This window comes from Lepisosteus oculatus, chromosome 16 (genome assembly GCF_040954835.1).
Source record: "Lepisosteus oculatus isolate fLepOcu1 chromosome 16, fLepOcu1.hap2, whole genome shotgun sequence".
NCBI classification, from domain to species: Eukaryota; Metazoa; Chordata; class Actinopteri; order Semionotiformes; family Lepisosteidae; genus Lepisosteus; species Lepisosteus oculatus.
The window spans coordinates 11895721-11922839 of record NC_090711.1 but is presented as its reverse complement, the minus strand read 5'-3'; the positions used below and the strand labels follow the sequence as shown (position 1 = coordinate 11922839).

Genomic DNA, 27119 nt, shown 5'->3' with positions numbered 1-27119 from the left:
TGGATATAGATATACTGTATTTATTTAGCTGGTTGTGGTAAGGTACTTTCTTCGTGACACATGTGCATCAAATTCCTTAACTTGTTCACTTGGGGTTATTTTGGAAACATTTTAAACTACATTTTGCTGTCAATGCTGCTGCAATAGATAATGCAGTGTTCAAAGTATTCATATTACATATTAACCGGATTTAAACATGTACAGTAGAGAAACTGATTAAATGAAGCAATCATTTCACTAACATCTAATACACCACAAGTGACACATATCAATCTCCTTCGCCCTGTGAAGGACTGTGCATAATACAACCTGCTGGAATGTCTAAACTGCACAAAAAGCAAAAGCTTGAAAGAAAAGATCGCACCCAAAATCCTCAGCTAGGGTAAGGGTTAGGATTCCCACAAAACAGACTACTTGTGATGACATGGCTGTCTTTTAGGACAGAAATGAAATTTAGGAAAAGTGATACGGTATGTCAAGGTTATCTTGGCTTCTGTTCTGAAACATCTGGCCCTAAAAGGGACTGTTGTCTAACCGGACCTAAAAGCAACAGCTTGAAAGAAAGTGATTATACAGTACTTTGACTCTCTAGCATTTGGCATTGAGTGCACAGGCATATTAACAAATAAAACCAAAAAGTATTGGGTATTCCTGACCCTTAGCCTGAACCATGCTCATTGAGAACACCATTGAACACAAAATTTAAATTAATAGAATACTCGTCAAAAAATGATATTAATAATTACTGCCATCATAGCTCATAACTGGATAACTGGTGCCTGGATATCAATTATTAGAAAAACACAATCCCATATGGAAGGGTTTACATCATTAGTTTGTGATTTTTTAAGTGCTGTTTAACTCCAGTCAGCATTGTATGTAATTAAGCTCAAGGCTTTCTTTGCTTTTATGTACGATTATGCCTCTCAGTACTTCCAGATTCAGCAAGCTTAGTCTCCTTGATTGTTAAACAATTCACTGTTAACGGGGACACCTCCGGTTCCAGCACCTGAAGATAAGGTCATATGTATGGCAACATATCCCAAGAAAATTTCATAGGAGCCAAGATAAAAGTAAAAACTAAAGTAACTTGGGTAAATGATTCAAAGAGGCCTCTTGAATTGTTTTTTTGTTTTGTTTATCAAGACACGCAGTCTGAACATACACTTGTCCTGATGAATAGACCTATTTGCAATCTGATCTATACACACATAGACATCTCCTTGCAATCTGCAGTACACACCTCCCTGAGGAATAGAACTGCCCATTAAACCTCATATAAAAATAAACTACATTCTTGGTTTGTTTGAGCTCCTGCCCTGATCCGAGTTTTTTTTCTCTCCCATTATTTTTATTTTACCGAACTTTGACTTTAAAATAAGCAGTCTTGCCACAGGGGTAGTACATTTTGAGTACTACTGGTTAATATTGTATATTTCCAAGTCACAAACCATAAAATAACTACCAACTAGCTACAAATGTTCAATGATACAATATTAATGTAGAGTTTCTACATACCGTAGGAAAAGTGTACAACTACACTTTGAGAGTGCTCACTTTAATACATCAAGCACTGTATTAAAAGACAAAAAAAGATGACAAGTAACGAAAGAAATTAATGATATCCATTAAAACTAATATTTGCATATTTCCTAATTGCAGATATTTGGAGACTTAACTTTAATAACCAGGCTTTGAACACATCTTGGATACAATAAAAAACTAGGATTTACAAACTACAAAAGAATATTAGAGTTATCAGTGAAAAGGTTGGACTGGATGGAGTTTTTTCTGTTTCTTTTACTTTTTCCATTTATTGTAGTGTTCAGAAGCACATAAAAAGACTTTGTATTCACTGCTGAAGGATGCTTTCAAGGGTACCAGACAGCACTTTTATTTTACAACAGCCATTTCTTGTTCAGCCGAAAGCTTTATTACAGAAACAGCAAATGCAATTATTAATATTAAGAGCATGGGTCTTCGGTAAATTAGTTGTAGTTCTCTGAAATAATTTTGCCCTGCAGGTGCAAAGGAGGCGCTCTGCTGTGCAGATCCATAGCTCATTCCAACTGAAGCCAGAGGCAACAAAAAGTGATTTGATTTTTAAAAGAGGGACAGACAAATGTGAATAAATTTGAACGTGGGTCATAAATTCAGTTAAGTCAACCCTGAGGAGAATCACAAAAGGGTTTCCATGAAGATTCATCTATGACATTGCAAAGAAAACTAATATTTGTGTAAAAGTGTTCCTAGAGATCAGTATATGGTCAATTAATATATATATATACACACATTGTAAAGTAAAATGAAATAACACTAGCCACTGGAAATGGAAAGGTTTCTTATGTCCTATGAGCATAGCACACAATCATGAATATTTCTTAGAAATCAAAACGGATCAAATCAAACAATGCAGTTTGCAGGGAGGTCAGCCGGGTTACTGTAAATTGAAAGACTTTAATATTTAAGAGTCACAACTCTGGGACGAGATCTGTCAGCACTTCGGTCCTCAGAAAAGGTTTCCTAGAGATTCAGTCAGGTTCTATAGCCTAAAGGCTCCAGGTTCACTTCTAGACAGTATCACTGTCTGGATCAGGGCTGTGGGACCTATATTCCACCGAACTGGAACTATATTTAACTGACAGTCTCAGGGGAAATGATATTGTAGCCGATGTTGTCTGTAAATTAGCTCTAGATGACAAAGTTTCAAGTGAGGACAGGTTAATATGAAGGGCAATTAGTTGACTGTGATGGGTTACTCCATCACTCTGCATTGCATATTTTGTGTAATCGAGAAAATTCTTACAACCAAACATTGCATAAAAATGGGCTCCATTACAAACAAAATGGCAATTATGGCTAATCAAGAAAAAAAATGTTTCATAAACAGTTCAAAGGTTCGGACTATCACTTAAACTTAAAGTAAATTCAAAGTCAATGACCATCAGCTGGTTTGGTCAAGCCATTATGATGTCATATTTCAGGCTTCTAGAAACGTTTCTATTATCTCCACTTACTCATGTCAACTGTACCAGAGGAGGCCAGAAAAAGTGTTTCAAAGATATGACAAAAACTGAACATGAAGTAAATAAAAAAAAGAAAGAATGCACTCTATGAGGTATCTTATTAAACCTCGCTGTAAATGGAGTTTTGTACAAACAGTTCCTTGGGATCTTTAAAGCCTTAGTCAGACCTTGGTTTAGCATCTCATCTAAGGGCTAGCATCTACACAACAGCATGTCGTGCTTTGGAATTATTACTGAGAGTAACCTATTCACATCTAACAACCTGACTTTTCTTAGTCTCCAAGGCCCAGCTTTGATCAGTGTCTGAGATGTAACAAGATATTGTTTGCCATGACCATCTGCTGCAGGAAAAGTGACCATCATGAACACTATAAACTAGGGGGTGTCGACACCCACTGTAAGATGACCATGTCTAGGACGTTGAAAGGCTCTTTCTGTACTGTAAATATGTTCATGTGGGAAACTACGTCAGTGAACACTGGCTACAAAGAAGCAAGTAAAGGTGTATTTAACTTTGGGGGAAAATAGAAAAAAAAATATTTGGCTGTTAAGCCTCCTTCAGATTAGAAGACAGATGAAACAGCTGAAATGTAGAAAGAAAATATTGAACATTTCAGTGTGGATTTACATTTAGTTGCGCTTTCGAATTTCCTAAAGATCATCTGAACTTCAAGAGTTTACTGTAGTTTGCTCAAATGCACCCTCTGGTGGCAGACTTAGTTAACATGAAGAAGTACATTGTACACATGCAAATAACTCTTAAGATACCTTGTCCAATTTTAAAAACTCAAGTCATCTTACTTGACCTTTTGACTTCTTAAATACCTCTACTGAAAACTGATCACTTATGACCATAGCCAACAAATACCAAAGTAAAAGGAGATTTTGTAAATTGGATCATTCAACACGTAATCAAATTTGTTTTTTAAAAACCTTGCAGCTCCTAGATACTGTATATAATTCATGACAAGAGCACAAAGGTGTGGCGATTTAATAATAAAACATGTTTTTCCTAAACAGTACTGGAACGGTTTAAAGAGAAAGGATAACACTTACAAGATGTACTGTACATGCAGCTTCTCCACTATAGTTTCCAGAAGTCAACCAGCTATCCAGATCTGTTGACTCTTCTGTAGTTTACCCAACCCTTTTTTTCTCCTTTTTCTCGTTACTTTTAGGATATTTAAAAATGTGTTGTAACAACCAGGACCCTGTGAAACAGAAGTTCACACTGCATGACTGACTTACCTATTATTAAGTGAAAATACTTGCATACCTGCAGTGTGAAGCTTGAGATATTACACAGCATTTCAATGCAGTCTCTGTGCATTAAATTTAGGCTAAAATAAGAATGTTACTAAAGACTTTAAAGCAATGTATAACAATTTATAGTGGTTACTGTGAGTAGCAGAATACACACAACAAATTTTTGTTTAAATAGACATACAGTACCTTACTAGACTTTTAACATGCTACATTGCACTTCAGTGATTGCACATTGTTGGTTTTTTTAAAATTCCCCATAGGAATTACAGGAACATCTCAGTACTTTTCCCTTGTAACATGAAGCATCAGACTCATACTTGCAAATATCCACACTTTGTTGGACTTAATTCTGTCCCCCACTGCATCGATGTGGTTCCCCCGATGAGTTACATCTGATGGGTATTTTTAAGCAAACATGTGCCTGGAGAGAAAATGTGGTTTCCTAGCAACCACATAAGATATTTTCCAATATTGGTCTTTTATGGTGATTTTTCCCTTGCTCACCAGAGGAAACTATATATTTCTTCACAATATTGTGAATGTGTGGAGTTCAGCTTATCAGCCATTTAAACTCTTTGTACCTCGTAGGTAGTACAAGAAGCTATTTTTGGCCCGTTTCCTTCTGCATCCTACCAGTCAGATGGTCATCAGGCCTGGCCTGTCCTGCTGCTTTTACACTGTCAGCATGTCCAGAAGCTGGACACGGTACAGACATACTGAGATTTGTATGTATTTCTCTCTTTCCCACACAGAGACACAAGATCTCAGTAAAGTCACGTTTCAACAAGTTCAATGTACCAATTTACACTATTCTTACTGTACTGTGAAAATCATGCACCATGGAACAATGACATTTTCCAAGTGCCTGAGATTGTCTAAAAGCTAAATCCCCGTAACTCAAACTGGCAGTATCATTTTGTCTTACTATTAAAATACATCTCAGTTGTGCAAGTGTGAATTTCTAGCACATGTACTATAAGTTTTCCCATGGATTCCTGTCTATAATATCAACTCCAAACATGAACAGTGTTCTTAAAAAGGACCTGATCATTGTCAACTACGAAATGTATTGGATGTTGGAGCTATGAATATTCAAGGAGATGCTAGAGGGACAAACGGACACCACCATGGACTGGAATCAGAAAAGATCCCTACTGATTCAGAAATTCTAAAGACTAAAGAAATAACGCAAAGGCAAAAATATTTATAAAAGTCTTAAAAACCTTACCTTCACACTGTATACCATATCTGGCTCTAAGGGTTTTAAAAATGGTAATGTATGGTAACCGTTACCGATTCCAAAATGTATCTTGTCTGTCAAATACATAATATTTATTTTGACAAGACCTTGGGTAATTAATTGTTTAAAAATACAGATGTAGTCTCAGTCACACAATTTAATTCAATGCATGTTTTAGATCAAGAACAGCCAGAACACTTACAAAACTTACACATAGACTGGACTGTATATGGTATATGTTCCTTTGAGCTTATTAATCTCATCCAAATGTTTCCTAAAGGATCCCACAAAGTTTGCTTCAATATGTCTGGGCAGCTTGCTTCTGACAATGCAAGCCTTCATAGACCTATTGACCAGAGAACACTGGTCAACAGAATTCTTGGCTGTCAGGAAAGCGCCAACACAGTGTGGCCTGCAAGCTCACTGTGATGGCAATGGGAGATCTGCTGCTCACTCCACTCTAAGGCACTGTAGAGCATGTTAAATGAATTATGGGCACATCAGACAACTTCAGGCACTAGTGGACACAGCATGGAAATACATTTAAGTCCAAGAACAGGAGCCACTTCAAAGGCTGGTGGGCATACAGAACAAGCAACAAGTAATGTTTCTGAAGCCGATATACTGTCTTCTTTCATGAAACAGCAGGATGAGATGCTTGACTGAATGACCTCCTCTCATTTGTAACCTCTAAGTCATTTGTTCTCTCTGTGCAATTCCAGGAGTTGTAGTTGTAAGGCACATCTGAAAAAAAAAAAAAGGCAATTCTTCCCAAAAATTGGAGAATTACAATTTAGAATAAAATAATAAGGGGGTGACTTGTTTTATGATCTGCTTTCTTCCTGTAAGGGTACAATTTTACTTGTCTGAGAAAGCAGTAGACTACAAGCAACTGTCATATGCCTGATTTATGTTGCATATACAGTAAATACATTTATATGGGATTTTTTGTCACAGATCCACACAGAGTCCTCCATAATGTCAATAAAGACTGTGTAAAAGATTTAAAAGCACTGTATTCGTACATGTCCTGGAACTGAGGACCAATTTAACTAAATACAAAACCAAATAGGAAAAATATTCTTCAATATTGTGTCCCCCACCCCACCCCACCCCACTCCAAGATCAAGCTAGCCCTCTCCAGGCTAGAAGAGATCACTCTTGATCTCTACTATTCACAGTGATCTGACTGCTCATCATGTGCAATTGATGATCTTTTCCAAATTCTACCACATCAGGGAGAAGTAAATTTGAAAACCAATATTTTCAAAAAAGGGACAGGAAATATTCCCATCTTTCAAGTGAGCAAGAAGTTAAATATGAGTAGGGTCAAAATTGGCTTGGCAGATACTGGTTTTCATTACATGCCCAAAACTAAATATACCGTAAATTCTCCTGCACACTAGCCTGCTGTGTGTAACTGACTGGAGTAAAGCTAGATATGATGACCATTGTGGAGCTAAATGGCATGTGATGTTCGTAAAGGTTAGAGACTGCAGAAAACAAGAACTCCCATTTAAAAGAAGCCAAGACAAACATGATTATTTATTAATTCAACAGCTATGTACAAGCTGGACCGAACAGAGTATGAGTAAGTCTTCTGGAGACAGGGGAGTGCGTTATCTGGAGTATGCAGTCAGAGGCCTTTTTTTCTGTCAGAGTCCAGTATTCTGCAGGAAAGAGTAACACCCTATCCTGTCCATGTTGGACAAGGCACAAAAAAAGCAGTTCTCTCTCCAAATCAGTGCAACGGAAAGCTACTGTTTAATGGCTCCATCTCTGGATCTAAAACAGACATTCTGAGAGGTTATGAGCCGAATATAGAAGGAAAAACAAGGTAATTGTCTTAATCAATCAGGATCTATGGTGGATGTATGAAAGTAACCAGCCCATATTTTGTATTTTTAAAGCATTGTATTCTGCAGATGGACCCTAAAAAAAAAAAAAGGTTGAAAACTTATACAAATAAAAACCAGGTACAAAGAGATCAGAATCCTCCAGAACATTATCCCAAAAAACAAACATTTAATTATTTGAGATACCATTCTTGAAGATTAATCAACACATCTCATTAAAAGAGGATATTGCTTAGCAGAAATGAAAATTCTTATCAAGTGCATACACACAGTTTAGAAAATTGAAAAATAATCCAGAACAGTAGAATTATACCCCCCCCCCACCCCCACCCATCAGAAGTCAGTATGGGAAAGGTTACTGTAACTCTTACCAGGAATGGGTACCTGTAGCCTATCCCAGAATCAACACCATGCTGTATCTCACACACACAGGTCATACCTATCCAGTACGTTGATATCACATTGTCCCTTTACCTCCTCAACTGTCAGGCAGGCAGGCACAAAGCTGAAAACCAAACATACCCCCTTCGTAAGTTTATGTATAACTCTGAATGAAGAGATCTGAGAGGCAAGGGAACGAGTCGGCACCAATCTGTAGATTTCTTGAGAGAATTGTTTGCATCTACTAGCCTGTAGATGGCAGGCCACAACAGTGCATTACTCAGTAACTACTGCTCCCCTCTGCAAAGAACACTGAACTTCGCAAGAAAAAAAAAAGCTAAGATCAGTACACCCACTCTTGAACAGTTATGAGCAGACGTCTGTACACCCTCCTTATCTCCACAGGGCGAAATTGTCCCAGTGATTAAGACGGGATTATTTTTTTAACTGTATAAAAAGGTGCCGTGGTCATGACCATGACTCTCCATGGTCATTGAAAATCCCAGATCTCTGGAAAACACTAGGGGTGTTAACTCCAATGTCCTGGCCAAATTCTCCTTACCAATCATGGCATCCTCATAATCCTCATCTATCAATTGGCTTAATCACTCCATTCTCCTCCCCCCTGATAGCTGGTGTGTGGCAAGTGTCCTGGTGCACTTTAACTGCTTTTGTATCATCCAGGTGGGGGCTGCACACTGGTGGTGATGGAGGGGAGACCCCATTACCCATAAAGCACTTCAAGTGGAGTGTCCCGAAAAGTGCTATATAAGTGGGGGAAAAAAAATTGCATGTATGAATGTAACATACTGTACCAAAGTAGTCTTTTCAGAGCCTGTGGTGTTCAATTACACAGCACTGCTGTATAAAACATGAGGGGTAGGAGTAGAATCAGAACTGATTCTATATGACATAAGTATTGTACTTTTTATGCACAGGAATAAATAAGTGTCAGGTTAGGTTCCGACTCACCACAACACTCTTTTAATCTTCTGCTAAATTGCACTTACTGTATAATCATTCATCTTTGCAAGGAGCAGTTAAGGCTTTCTAATGTAGTTCCTAACCTAGGATAAAGTCCCATCCCTTTCTGTACACTCACTGTGTTTAAGAGGTGTATTAGTTTAGCCTAAAAAAAAGGATTTTTGAAATGTGAATTTAAAATTTATTTCAGTATTCTTGCAGCTGTTACAGACAAATATGCTCACGGGGTTTAATTGCAGTTAAAGTGACTTAACATTTCCTGATGCCCTGTGTCACCGATGAGCAACTGACAGAGAGCAGATAAACTGCATATGGTAATATAATACCTTTCATACGCACTCAATCTCTCTGTAAAACACAAACATATAGAATACTGAAGTATAGAACAAAGTCAGAAACATTTTGACTGTGGGGCCTTTTTTACAGCTTTTTATTTGGACATCTCAAAAGGGCTCAGTCGAAAGAGCTGAAATAAGACTGCCTTGCAGTCGCACTCGGTCAGAAAAACCTCACCGTATGAGCACAGCTGAGTAATATTAACAGCCTTCTGCTGACACCCTTGAAAGAAGCGGCCAGTACAACTTAAAGTTGTCTGGAAAATAAAAGGGGCACTCTCTTCAATTTTAAATTGAAGTTATTGAATAGTCATCTATACATTGTAGATGCTGTAGAGCAAAGAAAACCCATGTTACACTTAAGAGGCAGAATAATGATTCAGGTACTTTACTTTTGCACATATAGTAGAAAAGAAAAAGTGCATTGTCGAACTGAAATCTGTATCCATTCTGCAAGAGAATGTCATTTAATAGAATAATTTTTATAGTCAGTAATAGGTCACTGGACGTATTTTGATATACTGTACCAGTAGCTATTAAAAAGAATCACATGCATGCATAATTGAAAGACATTCTCTTATGGGTACGCATTTTGAAATCATTACTGAATAAACCTCATGTCTAAAACAAAACAAGAACTACTTCCCTTCAGCAGGAGAAAACAAAAACAATTAATGCAAGCCAGCGTTGGCACTTATAAGGGAAAACAAATCCCACTGCGAGTGAGACTAGTTTGACAGAAGCACTCGTTCAGCCACAGGGAGGTATGGGGTTGTACTGCAACTACCGCTGACCAAAAGCCACACAAACAGAGACGGCTGTCCGGTGACTGGCTTGCTTCTTTACACTGCAGTTCAGTCTCGTTCTCCAGTCCCCAGGAACAGCCCATCTAAACCCCAGGAAACTGACTAATGTCTCTGAGAAACTAGTGTTGCGTTTCAGACAGCATGTCTACTTCCAAACAAGCAAGACCTTATTCCACACCAACAAGTCACCACTATTGGTCAGTGTCTTATGGCTCTGCATTTTCAGTGCTGTAAGGAGAGGCAGGGACTACCACAGAGCAGGCAGTAGTCTAAGAAAGAGGCACATCTGATAAGGAATAAGCACAGAGCCCCTTAATGCAGCAGGAATGCAGTTTTTCAAACCCTCAACTGGGGATCTGGTTTGTGAGAATTAGTCTCTGCAGCCACAGACAGCTCCTGCCCAAGTCTTTGTCAGTGGCTGTCAAATTTACAAGCAATACTTAGATGTAAAGTGTTTCTAATTTATCATCCTTCGAGATCAGGAATTATTAGTACTGATGTTTCCAGGGATTCGTTCATACTGCAGAGATCTAAGCGTCTTACCTAGCAGTGTATCACTTCCTGTAAATTGGGAGCGATAGAATCCTGGAGACTCCATTAGCAACACATACAGTATGTCCCACAATCTTTATTAAAAGAACACAGGCTTGAGGAGTTCCCTTAACATTGTCACAAATAGCTGGTACAGATCCGTGAAAGCTTAAAGAGTGTCTTACAGAGTACAGTCCACAGTGTTCCCTCCCGTTGTACCTCTCAAGGCCAAGGTAGCACAGATGGGCATAGTTACAGAACTCACAAAACAAAGCATTTATTTTGTTAATACATGGAGCTTTTCACCTGGAAAATAAAGAAAATCAGTCGTAACCACCATCAATATGCTGTAAAAAAAACATCCTGAACTGAGCACAATCAGGTAAAAGAAACAGCTACACACATGGGAAAGTTAATTTCAAGATTGCGTTCTCCATAACCGAATCTTATGTTTCCCCCCCTCTGTTTATTTTTTTTAAACAAAGAACCGATATGAAAAACCCATTAATCAAATTACGATTTACCTGTTGTACTGTTGTTCCACTGAAACTCACGCAGCAATATCATATCACCAAGCCTATCTCCGAATACGTGTATAGGTTAAACAGTAAATAAAACAAACAAAAACGAACTGCAAAGTTTTTTTTTAAATAATCAAATTGCCTTAAAAATAGCTACGTTTGAAGCTATTCTGGTGAAACATACAGTACAGGTGTTATTTTTCCTCCCAGAATAAGCACAGCTGAAACTATTCTGCTTCTTCACCGGTCAATTCAGATCTCATTTAACTATATTCACTGATTAATAATTATTAAATATTGTGAACCTGTGATTCTTAACTCTAGGTGTAAACGTGAGGACATTCTTCTTGACTCTTCTTGACCTGAGCTTTTAATGACGTCATTTAATTCATTACTATTTACTTAATTACAGCTGTTGGTAAGCTTTCATTCATTAAGCGGTTCCTTAGAAAACGTGCGAGGGGTGACGGCTATCAGCATTCGCTATTAAATTCGTCTTTCAGAGTAAAATTATGCATTGAGTGTTAACATTTATTTTTTATAATGATACATATGTTACAGTACACTATATTCCATTTGTCGTTAAACATGTTCCCCATTATCATTACAGAGGTTCCGCAGCTGTCGTCCACATACAGTATAAAACAAACACCCGCAAAAGATTTGATCAGTATATTTGCGCTGTAGTAACGATTTGTATTATCTGTCGTTTTTTTTAGGAAGCGGTTGCCAGAGATCTGTTCTGGTTTGTGATTTATTTAAAATTGTTTTACACCACTGAAGATCTGTGTCTCTACAAGGTGAATTGGAAAACGCTATATGAATTAAAATTTCTAATTACAATTAAGATGTCTAACAGCCACATAATATCTAAAGCTACTGGGGTGTTAAGATTTAGACATTTCCTCATTCTGCAATGGCTGACAAGGGATTGTGGGCTTAGAAATACCGAAAAAATATATGACTATGAATAGAAATCTATGTTTATTTTTAAGCTTTATGTCTAAAGCTTTTCCTAAAAATGGAGTCGGGTAGGATATGAGTTGTATAACAATTTGCAAGTTGTGTCAGCTATTTATACTTTTTTTGATATTTAATTCACTTTTTTTCATATTTAATATGAGTATTGGGTAGCAAAATTGAGAACTACAGTGTTTTCATATACAGTATATTGTGCATATAGAGGCATTTTAGAAGATAATTTAAGATTGCATGGAAGTATTTTGTATAATAGAGAGGAAGTTGTGGCAAACCTCTGTCAATGACTGTAGAAATGTTGCGTGTTGTTGTTTTTGCCAATGTGTTACTTCCAGCTGATACAACACTGACCTGACTCCTCGGCTGATGTAATTCAAAATCCCTACGGCTTCCAAGACGACATTTAAGAACGAGAGCAAACTTGGCTTGAAAAAGATGCTTCTGCTGTGCATCAGCGATGTCAAGAAACAGAAGCACTTATACAATACAACTGAAATCCATTACTTAAGCTCCACATTGAAGTTTTTGTTCTGCAGTTAGCTGTAAGAGGTCGGTTCATGCCTTATATTGCTGATATTATGATCCAAGCTTGAAGAAAGGTCACATGACTCACAGCATATTTGTAAATGCAGGGAGAAAAAATGTTCACCCAAGCAACCCTCTTTTTTCATAAGTGGTGATGTAATACTAAGAGACTTCCTGAACACAGGCTTCATTCACAAAGTCTTCAGCTAGCCACTAGAGTTAGGATCCAAACAAGCCATCGCTAAGCAACCGGGAAGAACTGCGACCTCCTTGTTGTTATTTGTTTGAGGAAAAATGGCTGGCTCTGGTTCTGGCCATGATAAAAAAGTTTTTGTGGTTTCTTAAAAAAAAAAGTGAACATCTCCAGCTGTGAGAGCTCCCCCAGAAGCAGGGCACTAGAGAGCTCTCTGAGTCACTGCCTCTGACGTCTACAGAGGCCTGTTTTCCTAAACAAAAAAAGGCGCTCATGCTGACAGAATGAAAGTATTTCTCTGATGGACTGCATGCCACAATTCCTCGCGAACATGTCACAGCACTATTTGAGAATCACAAATTGTGGTTCCCATAGAAATATTTGATGCATTCCAAAGGCCGAATATGGTTTCTATTTCCAGAAAGATATGGCAAGATGCTCGAAAAAGGCAAGTTTTACACATCGCTGCTCCAATGTACAACAAATCACATTCTGTGACAGAATCAGATGTACAGTAGGGTATTAGATATAAAACAGGAAGGGAGCAAAGGTGAAACAGTGTTTGGCAGTTCTGACAATGATTACATAACAAAAATAGTATTAGCTAAATAATAATAATGTATTTTCTTTACAATTTGAGATAACAGCAATAATATCTACAGTACCATCTATTGTTTTCAATTGTTATTTCTTCACTAACAATCCTTATACCGATTAGCTTTAAAAACAAACATACATTTTGACATGAGAGACGCTATGCCAGCAGCCATATCACCCTGCAACTCACAACTGGCAGCCCAGTGAAGCTCAGCTCAGGTGTGAGCCTGCTCAGTACCTGGATGGGAGACCTCCTAGGAAAAACATAGGTTGCTGCAGTCTGTGTGGGTCCTAATGCCCCAATATAGTGATGGGGACACTATCCTGTAAAAAGGCGCTGTTCTAAAACTGAGGTCCTGACTCTCTGTGTTTTTTAAAAATCCCAGGATGTTTCTTGAAAAGAGTAGGGGTGTTACCCTGGCATCCTGGCCAAATTTCCCATTGGCCCTTACCAATCAAGTCCTCCTAATAATCCCCATCTGGTAATTGGTTTCATCACTCCGATGTGTGGTGAGTGCACTAGTGCACTATGGCTGCCATTGCATCATCTGGTGGGGCCCACACGTTACCTGTAAAGGGCTTTGAGTGGAGTGCCCAGAAAAGCGCTGTGTAAGTGATAATTATTATTATTAGGAACTGTTTTAGCCCCTGGAAGAATGGGTGATGTTGAATGCAGGCTTGTCAGAAATCCTGCCCAGGATTAGAAGCACAGGCATTGGCAGGGGCAACTCCGCAGTCTTCTTCAGAAGCATGATCCAGGCAACAGAAGTGGAGTCTTCAGGAACAGGATGTCAATGTGCATTTAAATCCAAGAACAGGAGACACCACTTCGCCAGAAGTGTTGTGGTAATATAGAACAAGCTGTTGTTGAAGCTGATACCCTGACACCCTACACAAACAGGGCTGGATGAGGTTCTTGGATCAATTAACTACCAAATCAGTTAGGCTGAATGGAAACCTCTAATCTGTAACACTTCTTATGTTCTTAAACTCTGGATCGATAAGCACAAGGATGGTCACTGGTGATGCCATTAATCCCTCCACCTCTGTCTCAGTCCACTGTCTCTGACAATTAGTCATGGCACTCTGCAACCACCATGCAATGTTGATGGAATCAAAATGCTAAATATTGATGGAACAAACAAAATGTTAACTTCGTGGCTACATTACGAATGTTGTACTGAACTGCATATATGATGTCATATTTTGCACGTAGCACATGGTTTAACAGGTTGCTTGCCACTGAGGCGAATAATAATATTTTGGTTATAAATAGGTTATTTGGGTATGGGATTGAAAGGGCTAAAAGCCATTTTAAAAGCCTGCTTTCCCAGCTTCTGTAGGATTAAATGACCTGATAGAGAACGGGAATCATTAATTAACCCCTAGCAAAGCTGACACCTCCTGTTAATACAGGAGATCAGAGCAATCAGGATACAACAACAATCATTAATGAGAAAACCATTAATGATCTGAATCAACAAACACTGTGTCAGATGTATCCATGCTGTCTCCTAATTGTACGTTTGCAGTAATTACAACAAGCAGTACAGTTTTCATAAAGATTCTGTGCATACTCAAGAGTTACCCTGTCGTGTTAGTGTACAATATCGTATATAGAAACAGACAGCAAATGAAAATTAATAATTTCCTTTTATTTGCTAAATTATATAGTCATAAGGTTAAAAAAAACAGCAACAACAACACCAAATTGTCAGAAGAACAGAAATACATTAGAACAAAAAAACTGCAGTAACTGTATAGTTTGCATAGCAAAATAAATGCATCAAAGGAAATATATAAACCTTGCTAGGTACTTGCTAACAATTCTCATTCTTTAAATTTAAAACAAAAATGTAATCTGTTACATTTAAGCCACATGTCACTTTTGATTAATATTACAGTTGGTGAAATTGCTATTAGCTTTGGCATACTGTATATACTGTATATATAAAAAATATTAAGGCCAAGATTACGAAAGAAATGCAGACAACTGATGCAGTTTATAAAAATATCACTTTTCTGCTTTTAACTACTTACACACTTCTAAAAAACAGGTATTTGAGAACTTTTTTTATACAAAGTTAAGCAGCCACCTATTTACACTAGAAGGAACAAAATTCAGTTTATGGATAATGTCTACATTCAGGGTGGGACTCACTTAGTATATTAAAATAAATCCTGTACATTTAAAGAATGGCTCCATGGCAAAAAAACAGAAATAAATCTCTAGACCACATCTTCTTTTAATCTCTAAGGATTTGGAAATCACACAGTATTGGCTTTCAAGGTGTCATTTACATATATATAACGTGTATATATATGAAATGCCATTTAAGACAGGAAATACAAAAGAACAACACAAACAACAATACATGCCTAAATGACTTTACTCCTATGATAGAAAAATTACATTCAGCCCCTGTCCCTCCCAACTTAAAAATATAATATCTACCACTATTAAATCAAATAATTCAAAGAAAAAAAATTCTGGCACTTTCGCCAATTCTACTTTGAATGCTTTGGTAAATATGTTTTCGATCTCCTTCAACTTACAGAAATGTGTGTAAAATGGCTTCTTCTAAACCATACTTTAGCAGTGTTCAGATATGTAAGGAACATGCCCAGCAGACCTACAGATTGAACCTGTTTAGACTGAGTGGTGAAGTGCTGAATGTGTCTTTTAAACATTTATTTTAAAGGCAGTTATTGTACAAAGAGGTGTTATTGTTTTACATGAAGACTGGCCTACCACTAATTAACTAGACTATTCCTAAGATTTTTGAAAGATGAAGAATACCTTTAATGTAGGGTTAATGAACAACAGGTATTAAACATATCCTCTGAAAACAACTGAACAATTTAATTACATTCTTACTGATATTTTTATCTCTAATCAATAACGTTTTCATCATACAGAAAATTAAGTCTTATCAAAAAGTAAAGAAATGTTTTGTTATTACTACTGCTGAACTATCACTGGACACCTCTGGCTTTAATGGAATTTACTCTTTTGAAGTGCATGGAAAATACGAGACATACAGTTGGCAGGCCATGGCTATGAAACTCCTTCATTACAATAGCAGGAAAGCACCAGAGCAAAATATTTAGATATGTAAGGAAAAACACTGCTTCCTCAAGTTCAAGAGAGGCCATCACCCACATGAAGTGAGGGACAAATTGCTGAAGATGTCTTTGGACTAACAAAATAAACAAATTTGTGTCCTGAAACCAAGTATAACACTGTCAGCAAAATGGTATTAGCAGACAAATGCGGTATAAATGTAATACATTAAGCTAGAAATGAACGTTCATGTGCATCTGCTGAAATATGAATTTGCCTTTTTTCATTACAATAGCCGAATATTTTTGGCACACCCACCTGATGTGAAAGAGAAAAATGTGTTTTTCACTCTACGAACCTTGTCACCGCACACAGGGAACAATGAGGAAGTGAAGACAGGGCTCCTCCAACCTGTCCACCTTTGTGCCATGTATCACCAGCAACACCGCCCAATGCTGGAGGTTCGGCACCAATTGGAGGAGGGCTGCTATCCTCAGTGACAGCTGCATGCCTTGCGAAGCGCAGGAGGCTGCTGCTTTTCTGAGAGTTGTCAAGGCCCTGCCCAACTAACTCCACAGCACTTTCAGTAATGCTCAGCCAAGGCTTAATCCCATGATCCCTGAGCTCTTCCTGCACCCATCCAAGCACCCTTGCTGTCTGAGCTGCTCAGAAAGCCCCCACAACTATATTTCCAATGTGTCTACTATGTTAAATTTAAACTTCTTTATGAATATTTACAATATATATATACTCTACTAAGGCAAATATATCAGCTGCATAGCCCTGTGCTTATTATTTCACCTAAAACTGAACGTTTGGAAGGAATGAACACAAACTGTAAGATTGTCACAGGAATCCCGTTTATCACTGCAAACGGTTCTTTCATATTCAACTTTGAGAAAGACAAGTGGTGTGCAGACTGAACTTGCGATTGACAAATCTTTTCATCAAGGCCCCCTCAGAAATCAGAAGCAGTTCTAAAAGTACTCTCTGTCCAGGCTTATGTAGCAAACCAACAGCCAATACTAGACATTCAGGCATAAATAAAATATTTAAAATGCCACTAAAGTAGGCGTCTTTTAAAAAAAAAATTTCAGTTGTCAGGAATAATGAACATTAAAAAATAAATAGATTACAATCTTTGGCAGTTTAGATTCACCTTCAAATATGACTACATGAAGAAAATTCTAATCTTTATCTACTGTACTCAAGAACATTTGAAGGCACTGGAATAAAAACCTCAGCTACAATTAAAAACTGCAATTCAAACGCATTGCATTTAGCATTAACGCTAAGTAAAGGTGCAAGCAACTGGTAGATTAATTTCAGCATCTAGCTGATCAATAAATTATTGCTCCAAATTTTCATTCAGTTCTAGCACTATAATACAATGTGCAATATTAATGGTAACTGTGTAATAAAATACATAAAAGGCAGCTTAGAAGGACATTTACTTTTTCATTATCTGTAGTTTATGACAGAAATGCAGGCTGTTAAAACATATTGAAGACATTAAGAAGCTTCGTGATTAATAAACAATGCTTCATTTTAGATTATTTCCAGCATACTGGTCCCTCAGATGTAAGATAAAAAGCAAAGAATTTCAGGGAGTATTGCTGACGATAGCTGAGTGTAACATTTGTTGCAGGACTAAAATAACTTTGCTCATTTTTCTCTATTTCAAGCACTTGAATGAATAAAGTTTGTTTTTAGCATAAGACCTGACCTAAGGGATTTTTTTGCTAATCATGTATCATGTAGATATTTGCATAAGCATGTATTTTGTTTTGCTACAGCAGAGTCACAATATTGAGTTCGGTTTTATATAAACATTCACAACAATAAGGAATCATTTTACAAATAAGGCACTTTCTTAAAAGTATGAGTTCACTTGAAATATTTTGGAACCCAGTCCAGTAAGGTCACAATTCTGCAGTTTTGTTTGGAAAGTCAAAGCAGGCTTCTGGTTAAAATGTGTAAGAAACCTCCACAGAAATGAATTTGTGTAATTTCTTCTGAAATTGAAACAGAAGAGTAAATATTTATAAAAATAAAATCTAAAATTGCTTTACTACTGTTTTTGAGGACTGCCAGTTTAGTAATTATTATTTTGCCCACACAGATGTGTTATGAAACTTTTTCTGAGAAAGGAAAACATTAAAATCCCACCAAAAAACTGGACTGTTACCTTACTGTACATGTTACTCAAAAAGCTTCAAGTTTAAGAATGAAAGACAGGATTTTACTATTTGGAAGGAAGTTTGGTGGAAGTATCAGTTATTATTCAGTCTTTAAAATGTTAAATAAAAAAATGTTACAAATTTCCAATCTTTCCTCTTCTAATATGGTAGCACAAAGCAATTGCTGACATGTGATAGTCCACTGCAGAAGGTTGATATATAAACTGCGTTATCTACCAAGAATGTTTGTACAAGTCACTATCATAAACAAATCTGCCAGAAGTATCCAGTTTTTTTTTGGTTGTGGCTGTGCTTGTCATCAATTACAACAGCTGATAAAATTCTCATTTGCTAGAAGCACTCAAACAGAGTTTACCCAAAGAAAGGTTTTCCTCTACCTTCTTCTTATTTCATGTCACTGTGTTCGATGTCCTCTGTTTTTTTTTCTGGCAGAATGTTCGGAGGTGTTAACAATGTTTGTCATCGCTGTTTCTCAGACAGCCATTGAATGACTTTCCGAAGCTGGAGAAATTTCAAAGCTGAATACTAAGGTCCAGATAAATATTTCTTTTAAAAGAAACCGATGATTCTGTTTTTACATTTGTTATCGTCGGAGAGAACTTTAAAGCATGATCAAAGTGAGCTCAGGACATATTCATGTGATATCTTTGTTCATGTGTTCCAAAGACCCATACCATCCAGCGGCTGTAACAACTATTTGTTCAGCTGGTGTTGTAATGATTGTTGGAAACAGAATAGGTGTTTCAACTAGAATACAGGCATGTCTCATTATCAGTTAGACTTTCATATCCAAATCTTCCTTTAACTGGTATTCAGGACACATAGACAAAACGCTGTTTGTGTTAAATTATTTGAAGGCTTAAGAGCCAGTTTTGTTTTGTTTTTTTTTAGCCACTGGTCTTGAGAAACTACAGATAGTCAGCTCTTTTATACAATGAGCTTAAAGCCTTCTGCACTGGCAGTTTGGTATTGATGGGTGTGGGTTGAGGAGGTGGGCTATGGGAGAGCTTCCATTATTAACTCCATTTATCATGGCAAATTCTTGGAAGAAATAAAAATGCTAGGTTGCCAATTAAGAATGAATTGTCAAGTTGCCCTGAATGGACTTAGCTAAGAGGGCAACTGTAGCTTGATGTCCAGTTATGTCAACAAACATCTTAATGAAAAAAACTACAACTTTAAAATAGCAAGAATGGTATCGCCTTCCCACCTCGACAGTACTGTATGTTACTCAATTTGAAGTCAACCAAATTTATTCTTTTTCCTTTTCGCTTTCTGACGTTTCAGTTTCCACCATATTCTGTGCCGTGGCCCCAATAACCTTTCCTGTTCAATAGTAAACCTCAATAGCCTTTTGTTGTGATGAGGGCTTATGCTTTCATTGTATATACAGTATGCACTGTGTAAATATATACACATACTGTATATACAGTACACGCTAAACATCGGGTCACACATGCACAAAGATGTCACAGTATTGTAAAGCAATAGATATCGTATGGAAAAACTGCTTGACCTCAGTTCGTGGCAGGTATGGGTATGTCTCAGTGGAGCGCAGTTGTGTGATAATCGCAGGAAAGAGGCACGCAGAACAGCTCGGCCACAGCCAGAAGCGAATTTTTTTTTCCTTGCCAATGCATTGTTCTGAGCGGTGGTCCCGGGCCAGGGCTGTTTGCAGCTGGAGAGAAGGCAGAAGCTAGCTCTGGCACGAGGGCTGTCCCCAAGGTGGCGTGCAGCGGAACATCGCCGAGAAAAGATTTCCGGACAGATCGTCCCTCTATGATTGACCTCTGCCATGCACTCCAGTCAGATCCTTCCTTATGATTTCATTTACTGGGGGGGAGAGAAGAGAGAAAAAAAAGAGAAGGAAATAAGTAACATGAAAGGAGCACATTACAGTGGCCACAAGCCCTCACTCGCAAGCGGGACCCTGAGCTCTCCAGATATTTTCTCGCTGGGGCCTTCACAGATGGACGTGTCAGTTTCAGCTCTGTGAACTGGCCTTGACTGAGCGGACGTTCCATCAGGTCAGCCTTCCATCCAGTCACTCCAGGATATAAGACCTCTTTCACTGAAAAGTCTACTTTTCTCCCAATTACCACAGCTCTTTTTATTAATCAAAGTCTGTCTTTAATTAATGGCAGAAAGGTGATTTTCCTGCTTTTTATGAAAAAAATACATATGGTACATAAACAAAAGACCACAGAGATTAAATATAGGTGAACACATCCCCCAGCTGGGGAATGACTCGCCTACACTTCATCAAGATTTCCCTTTCTAGAACACAAAAAGCACGTTGGTAATCGGAAATCACAGAAGTACAGACATGGGCATCTTAAAAAACAACTCCATCCCCACTCTTAAAAATAAGAAATCCTTGCCTACATTTTGGGAGAATTTAGATGCCTTCTGCATTTTTAGATTGATTTCTCAGACCTTGAGAAAGGTGGGATCCTCTTGGTATTTTGGCTCATGAGCAGGAGCTGAATCCCTCACTGTAGATGTCAGCCTGCTCTGTATGATCTGGGCAGAGGCATACTGTGGCTATGGTGCCCATTTCTGCACTTATTGGACAGTCACTTAAGCCTAGTACAGACCATTAGGGCAGCCACTCCTGCAGAAACATGTCTCCAAAATGAAAATGAAGAAAAAGCAATAGTTTGATCAAAATGAGGGTAGTGCATGAAGCTTGTCCACCACTGTCTTTGTGTTCAACAGTATTTTGAACAAACCGTGTGCACTGACTGCTGCTGTCCACAAGGAGGAGGAGTGCAGTTTTTCAGCATCACTTGTCATGCAGGCACTCACAGGCACCCATTTTATTTGGTTGCACTTCCTGTTGTTCAACTGAGGGAAGTGTCAGGAGGGTATAAATGGAAACTTTTACTGCCTCATCATTCTAAAAATAGAAGCTGGGTACAGGGGTGGGGGTGGTTCTTTCTTCTTCATCTCTCATCTAAACTGTGGGAAGAGGAGTAGAAAGGGGGGTTGGGGGGGTAGGCAAATTGATCAGGTCTCATTGGCTATTTTAAGGCTTTGCTTTCACGAAAAAATTAGTAAAGATATGAGCCACTTAGCACAAGAGTAGTGTTATAAGTGCAAGGGAAGCACCTGGAAAGCATCCATACAACTGATGTTTACATGCTAACAACACATTCAATCATTCTCTGACCACTTTATCCAGGTCACCTCTTAAGGTTATAGAAGGCAGCAGGACTATTCTCAGTTTATGCAAACCAGCACTCAAATTCTATTCATCCATCCATTTTCCAACCTCTTCTTCCCATTCAAGGTCACAAGGGAATCAGAGCCTATCCCAACAAGCATCTGGCGCAAGGCAGGGTACACCCTTGACAGGACTCCAGTCGGTCGCAGGGCACTCACAGACACAGACACGCACACACAATCACACCAGGGCCAGTTTTCCCAGAAGGCATTTAAGCTACCAACATATCCTGGGACTCCCGGGCCCCCGACTAGCTCTGTTGGTAGAGCACCAGACTCAAAATCTCAGGGTAGTGGGTTCGTACCCCATGGCGGGCGCCAGGTCCTCCATGTTGGAGGTTGGGTACAAGGCTAACAACCCTGTCTTGTAAAAAACAAAAGTTATGTTATGGAAACAGCAACAGGATGTTGTTGCCCCTAAATGCTGGAAGGCATAACGGGCAAACATCCATTCATAAACCAGAGCACCCAGAGAAAACCCACACAAACAGAGAGGGACCATACAAACTCTATGCAGATAGTAGCCCAAGTCCAGAATTGAACTAGAGCCCCGTTATGGCCTCTCTGAGACAGCAATGCTAACCACGGCACCACTGTGCTGCCCACTCACACGACAGTAGAATATAAAATAGAAAGCCCACTGTGGGCGGGATGTAGGCATGTACTGTAAACCACGACTCTTATATTGTGTCTAGATAAAACCTGCTCCAAAGCTGCAAAGCTTTTGAATTTTTTTAATGCTAATCAGATTAATTTCCCTAAAAAAATGTGTATTTGTTAAAAATTCAAACATATATGAATGTTCATGTTAAAAGTAAACTGCAGTACAGATCAGACGTATTTTTATTACAACTTCCTTCTGTAGGGTTCACCGCTGCCAGGATGACACTAAATGATCTGGTGAGGAATAATAAAACTGAGACCTGTTTACAGGGTGGAGGATGTTGCTTTCTTAAGGACTTTCCAAAGGTCACAGTGAAACAGTCAAAACTCATTTTCTTGAGATTCCTTACAAAGTTTTTCACGCCTTTTATTCTTTTCTTCTTCCTCCATTCCAGAAGAAATGGCTTAAAATGACATTAAGACAGCAAAGTGTTTCAACAACTGCAATTTCCGGCCTAGCACTGTAGCTCAGAGGTCACTATGAGCAGTTCCACCAAGATTGAATAAAGACCACTGTGAACCATAATGCAAACGTCTCATTCTCATTGAAAAACCCCATGTCACTTTCATGTAAAAGTACCAACCATAATAACCCCCGAGCATTCAAAATGAAAAGCCTGAGCCCGACGGTTTCTAGGGTTTTATATTCTCCTGGAGTTTGGCCACTGCTGTATTTGACTTGATGTCAGGCCTGAAACCTCAGCCGAAAGGAATGCACAGAACGCTGAGCATGTCACCTTTCCAGAGTCACTTCCTCTTCCTTGGCTTCCGGCAGGGAATGAGAACTCTGTTTATCCTAGATGGGATGTTTCTCCCCCAGGCGTCATACAATGAAACAGTTTCTCAGTGTACACTGGCTCGGAGTCATTTTGCTGGCGCCACCAAATGAGTTATGGTCCTTCTGATCGTTCTCAAGTACAAGGAGACACATTGTCAGGACTGAATAACACAGTCTTACAGGCCTTTAAGGACAGGTGCACAAACACTGAATACATTAAAAGGCAACTACAACAAAATAAAGAGTGCTCATTAAATGCCGTGTGAATGGTCTTTTACTCACGGTTTTAAGAGGAGTTTTTGAGCTACATGTAATGCCCAAGCATGAGAGAGATACATTTCAAAACATGACTGTATCTTCTAAGAGGGTTTCTGGTTTTGTTTTTACTCATTTAGAATAAGTAGATTGGTCAGCTAAGACTGAGATACCTTTATTTTATTTTGTAATAATGGTATATCAGTGAAATTGACAGTGCAACAGTTTGTCGGATTTAAAGTGTAAATCCTTTCATGCTGGTCAAACATGGCCTTCTAACATTGTGCACCATGAACACCATCTCAAACGCGCTCAGAGCAAGAAGAAACATGTTCATGACTGGATTAATCATCTGAGATTCGGTGACAGGGCCATAAACAGCCCTACAGGTTGGAATGACATGCTGTAGTGGCGCTCAAATGTATAGTCAATTAAGGGTGTACTGTATATTGACCACAGAGCTATTCAGAAGCTTGAACTTCTATGTTGAACCTTTGACCTATAAACTCAAATGGGTCACCACTTTGCACTTTCTGTAAAGTCACTGGTTTGATTCTGTAAGACGTATCATGTCTTTCAGTGGGTGTACACTATATTACCCCACACTGTGTGAGCGACTATAGCAAAAAGATAATCACTTTGAAATATAATCACTGCTCATTGCCTTGATGTGCTTTCAGTGACAGTGTTTGCGTGTGCGCGTTTTACATTTTACGATCATGAACTACCCACATATTCAGTTACCAGGATCATTACCATCAGTATTTTGGCTCCTCTACCTATGATGTTGGGAGCACAGATCGGCCCAGCAAAGACATGGGCAGACATGGCTGTCAGATGTCAGCCTGGAGTTAACAAACACGCAGCAGAATTGTGCGACAGGGGCAGCCCAGGCTGAAGTGCAGTGCTTCTTCCAAGCATTTTTTGTTTAAAGCTGCCTCATCATCCCCAGAAACAATTGTAGCACAGTCAGAAACTTACTGTACTGTATATAGAAACATAATGCGGCCTATGCAGATTACTCTGCTTTACCTTTTCAAGAACTTCTGTCCCTGTTTATAAGTCAGTACACCTAGAAAGGCAGTAGCATACTCCTCAGGCAGTAGCATACTCCTTATACAGGAATGTTGTTAGAATCGATTTTCAACCCTAAAACCTTTGTGTTTCCGGAAAAACAGGTTCCGCTTTGGAAAGGCGTTTGGTTTTGCAGAAAGGTGAGAGGTGCTCCAAAGTGCTTGTGTTGAGATGGCAGAAGCATGAAAAACCAAATATTATATGTAGAAACTTCTACGAATGCTGAGTTATCAATATAATTGCTACGGTAGAAACCGGGTCAATTAAAGTGACAGGTACGAACAGCAAGAGAAAGACGTTGATCACCAGGCTTCTAGCAGCTGAACACTGCTTCTGGGGCAAACATAGAGTATTAGCACTTGATTATCAAGCTTATTGTAAAGGCAAGGTACTATTGGCACTGCAGAGCAATTTTGGAACTATACTTGGTCGCAGGGTCTCAGCCCTGGCACAAGTCAGCACGTGCTTCAAGGACATGACATGATAATGATGACAAGTGCGTAAGCATCTTGCATTTGCGCAACGTTTTCTCAGCGAATGGGAGGTGTCCATCAAGAGACGTGACAAAACTAAAGGAAAAACAAGAGGAAAGTGCAGTAATGGCTCATGTGAAAACCCAAAATGTTAAGGGTACATTATGTTTGGGTACATATGTGTTTAAATGCAATATATTTATATACTCGTTCGAGTTGGGAGCTGCGCAAGTGTGCATTGGCTGCAATGTTTTGGCTGTTGAGCGTTCCTTCATGTGTTACCTTCAATTTTTGCATATGTATAATTACAGTACCTACAGTACAGGCACACAGTCTATCTATCTATAATTAAAGGACCATACTCTATAAAAGTACTGGGGCAGCAAAGTCACAATACAAAGAGTTTGGTGAGCTCAATGTGTCAAGTCATCTTGCAGTTATTCCCTCAAAGTGATTCAGTATGCAGCTAAAAACTGAACTTTACACTGCGAAATGGGCTTTAAGTGAATGTGTCAAAGTACCCATGGTCACCTGAAGTCACTCGATTGAACACAAAGGAGAGTTTTTATTCTAATGTGATTAAATGCATGGAATTACTAAAAAAACAAAATGTACATTATAGTGTACAGTACTTATCATTCCCATTTATCTCATGATCACAAATACAGACTTCGTGAATGTAAAACAAAAAATAACAAACGTTTTGACCTTGCTGTCCCAATACCTTTTGGGGGGCAGAATGGATATTATTAAATAGAAAATGTATTAATTCATTTAATAAAACCAAGGTTTTAGTTCATATGCAGATAAAGGACAAGTTTCGAAAAGATAGAAGTTGGAGATAGCTGATTACAATCGAATGTGAGCTGCTTTTTTTTTAGAAACTCAGACACTGAAAGTGCAAGTCACCTCTTAATTAAAGAATGCAGAGGTAATGTCAATGTGGACATTATGTGCCAGCTCATGCACACTGCAAGTTATGCACAGGATAATGTTTTTCCTGCAATTTCTGTTGCATGAGAGGTGACTTATATTATCACTGCTTCCTAGCAGGACACTGTTGCCATCACTGTGAGATTAAGCTGGGAAGCTGGAAAGCCTGCAGTATGTCATCAGTGAAACATTCATGAGCTGCAAGTGCTTTTGTTTGACTAGGCAAACGTTTCAACTTCAGTCTGCATTTTGAAAGTCGTCTTATCATTCTGCAGATCTAAACTAATTATAAAGACATGCACTCTTTCAATTTACTCTTTTAATGTAATGCTGTTTTTTCAATGTAAAACAGTATTGTATAAACTAGTACATAGCCTTCAACAGTGAGCTTTCTGTGCCACCAAGACTGTAATCTAATTCTATTTTTATGCAATGAAAGTTTTGTTAAAATGCAAATACAGTCAGCATTAAGATACAGCTAATGGCAGGGAAACATGCATTATAGTTATATTTTAATTGTATGATACAATTAAATAAAACATTTTTTCGGTTTCAGATGCTGTGTATACATAATGTTTTTACAAGCGAATATACCGTGTGGTGTTTATGAATAAGGCCAAATACAGACAATGCAATCAGCCAATAAAACTACACCAGACATAAAAAAGGTGCTGGGTGATGTTTGTGGCCTATAAATAAATGTATCTGACATAGGAATATTAATTAGTTTCAAGTTATGAAAAGGTCATAGCTAATTAATATTTATGTATCCCATGACTCAAAGCAATCTCTGACTAAACCTTAACTTGGAATGGTGTTCAGATATGTACAGTATATATGTCATATATCTTTTCCTTGCCCTCATCTCCTGTGGGCTTATATGAACTGAAGAGTTCCTTTCACTGTCATTTGACTTTTCGGTCACAGCATGGTTTCTTCTCTTTAAATACTAGCTGCAGGCTTCAGGAAATATTGTGGTGCTGGAGTTTGTCCTATTTTTGTGGAACACCCAGTCAAAGCAGACAATATCTTAATGGGTGTGTTAGTGGCTCGTGACTGGACAGCAAATTTCACTTCCCACTCTGCAAAGACTGATCTACAAATAGTTAAATTCACTACACTTCATTTGTACTGTATGCAACTCAAAATCATTATTTTTTGATAAGGCTCCTGCACCCTGGTTATGAAATTGATGCCTAAAATATAACATTTCA

At 38.3% G+C, this 27119-nt stretch overlaps 1 protein-coding gene across 2 annotated transcripts in view; it reads right to left on the bottom strand.

Moving 5' to 3' along the window:
- Positions 1–14873: 14873 nt before the first annotated feature.
- Positions 14874–27119, bottom strand: part of nfatc2a (nuclear factor of activated T cells 2a) — a 72534-nt gene continuing 60288 nt past the window's right edge. For both annotated transcript variants that reach the window (XM_015364578.2, XM_015364577.2), the window contains exon 10: positions 14874–20337. In XM_015364578.2, coding sequence (XP_015220064.2) covers positions 20282–20337 — 56 coding nt within the window. In that variant the 3' untranslated portion in view covers positions 14874–20281. The remainder of the gene's footprint in view (positions 20338–27119) is intronic.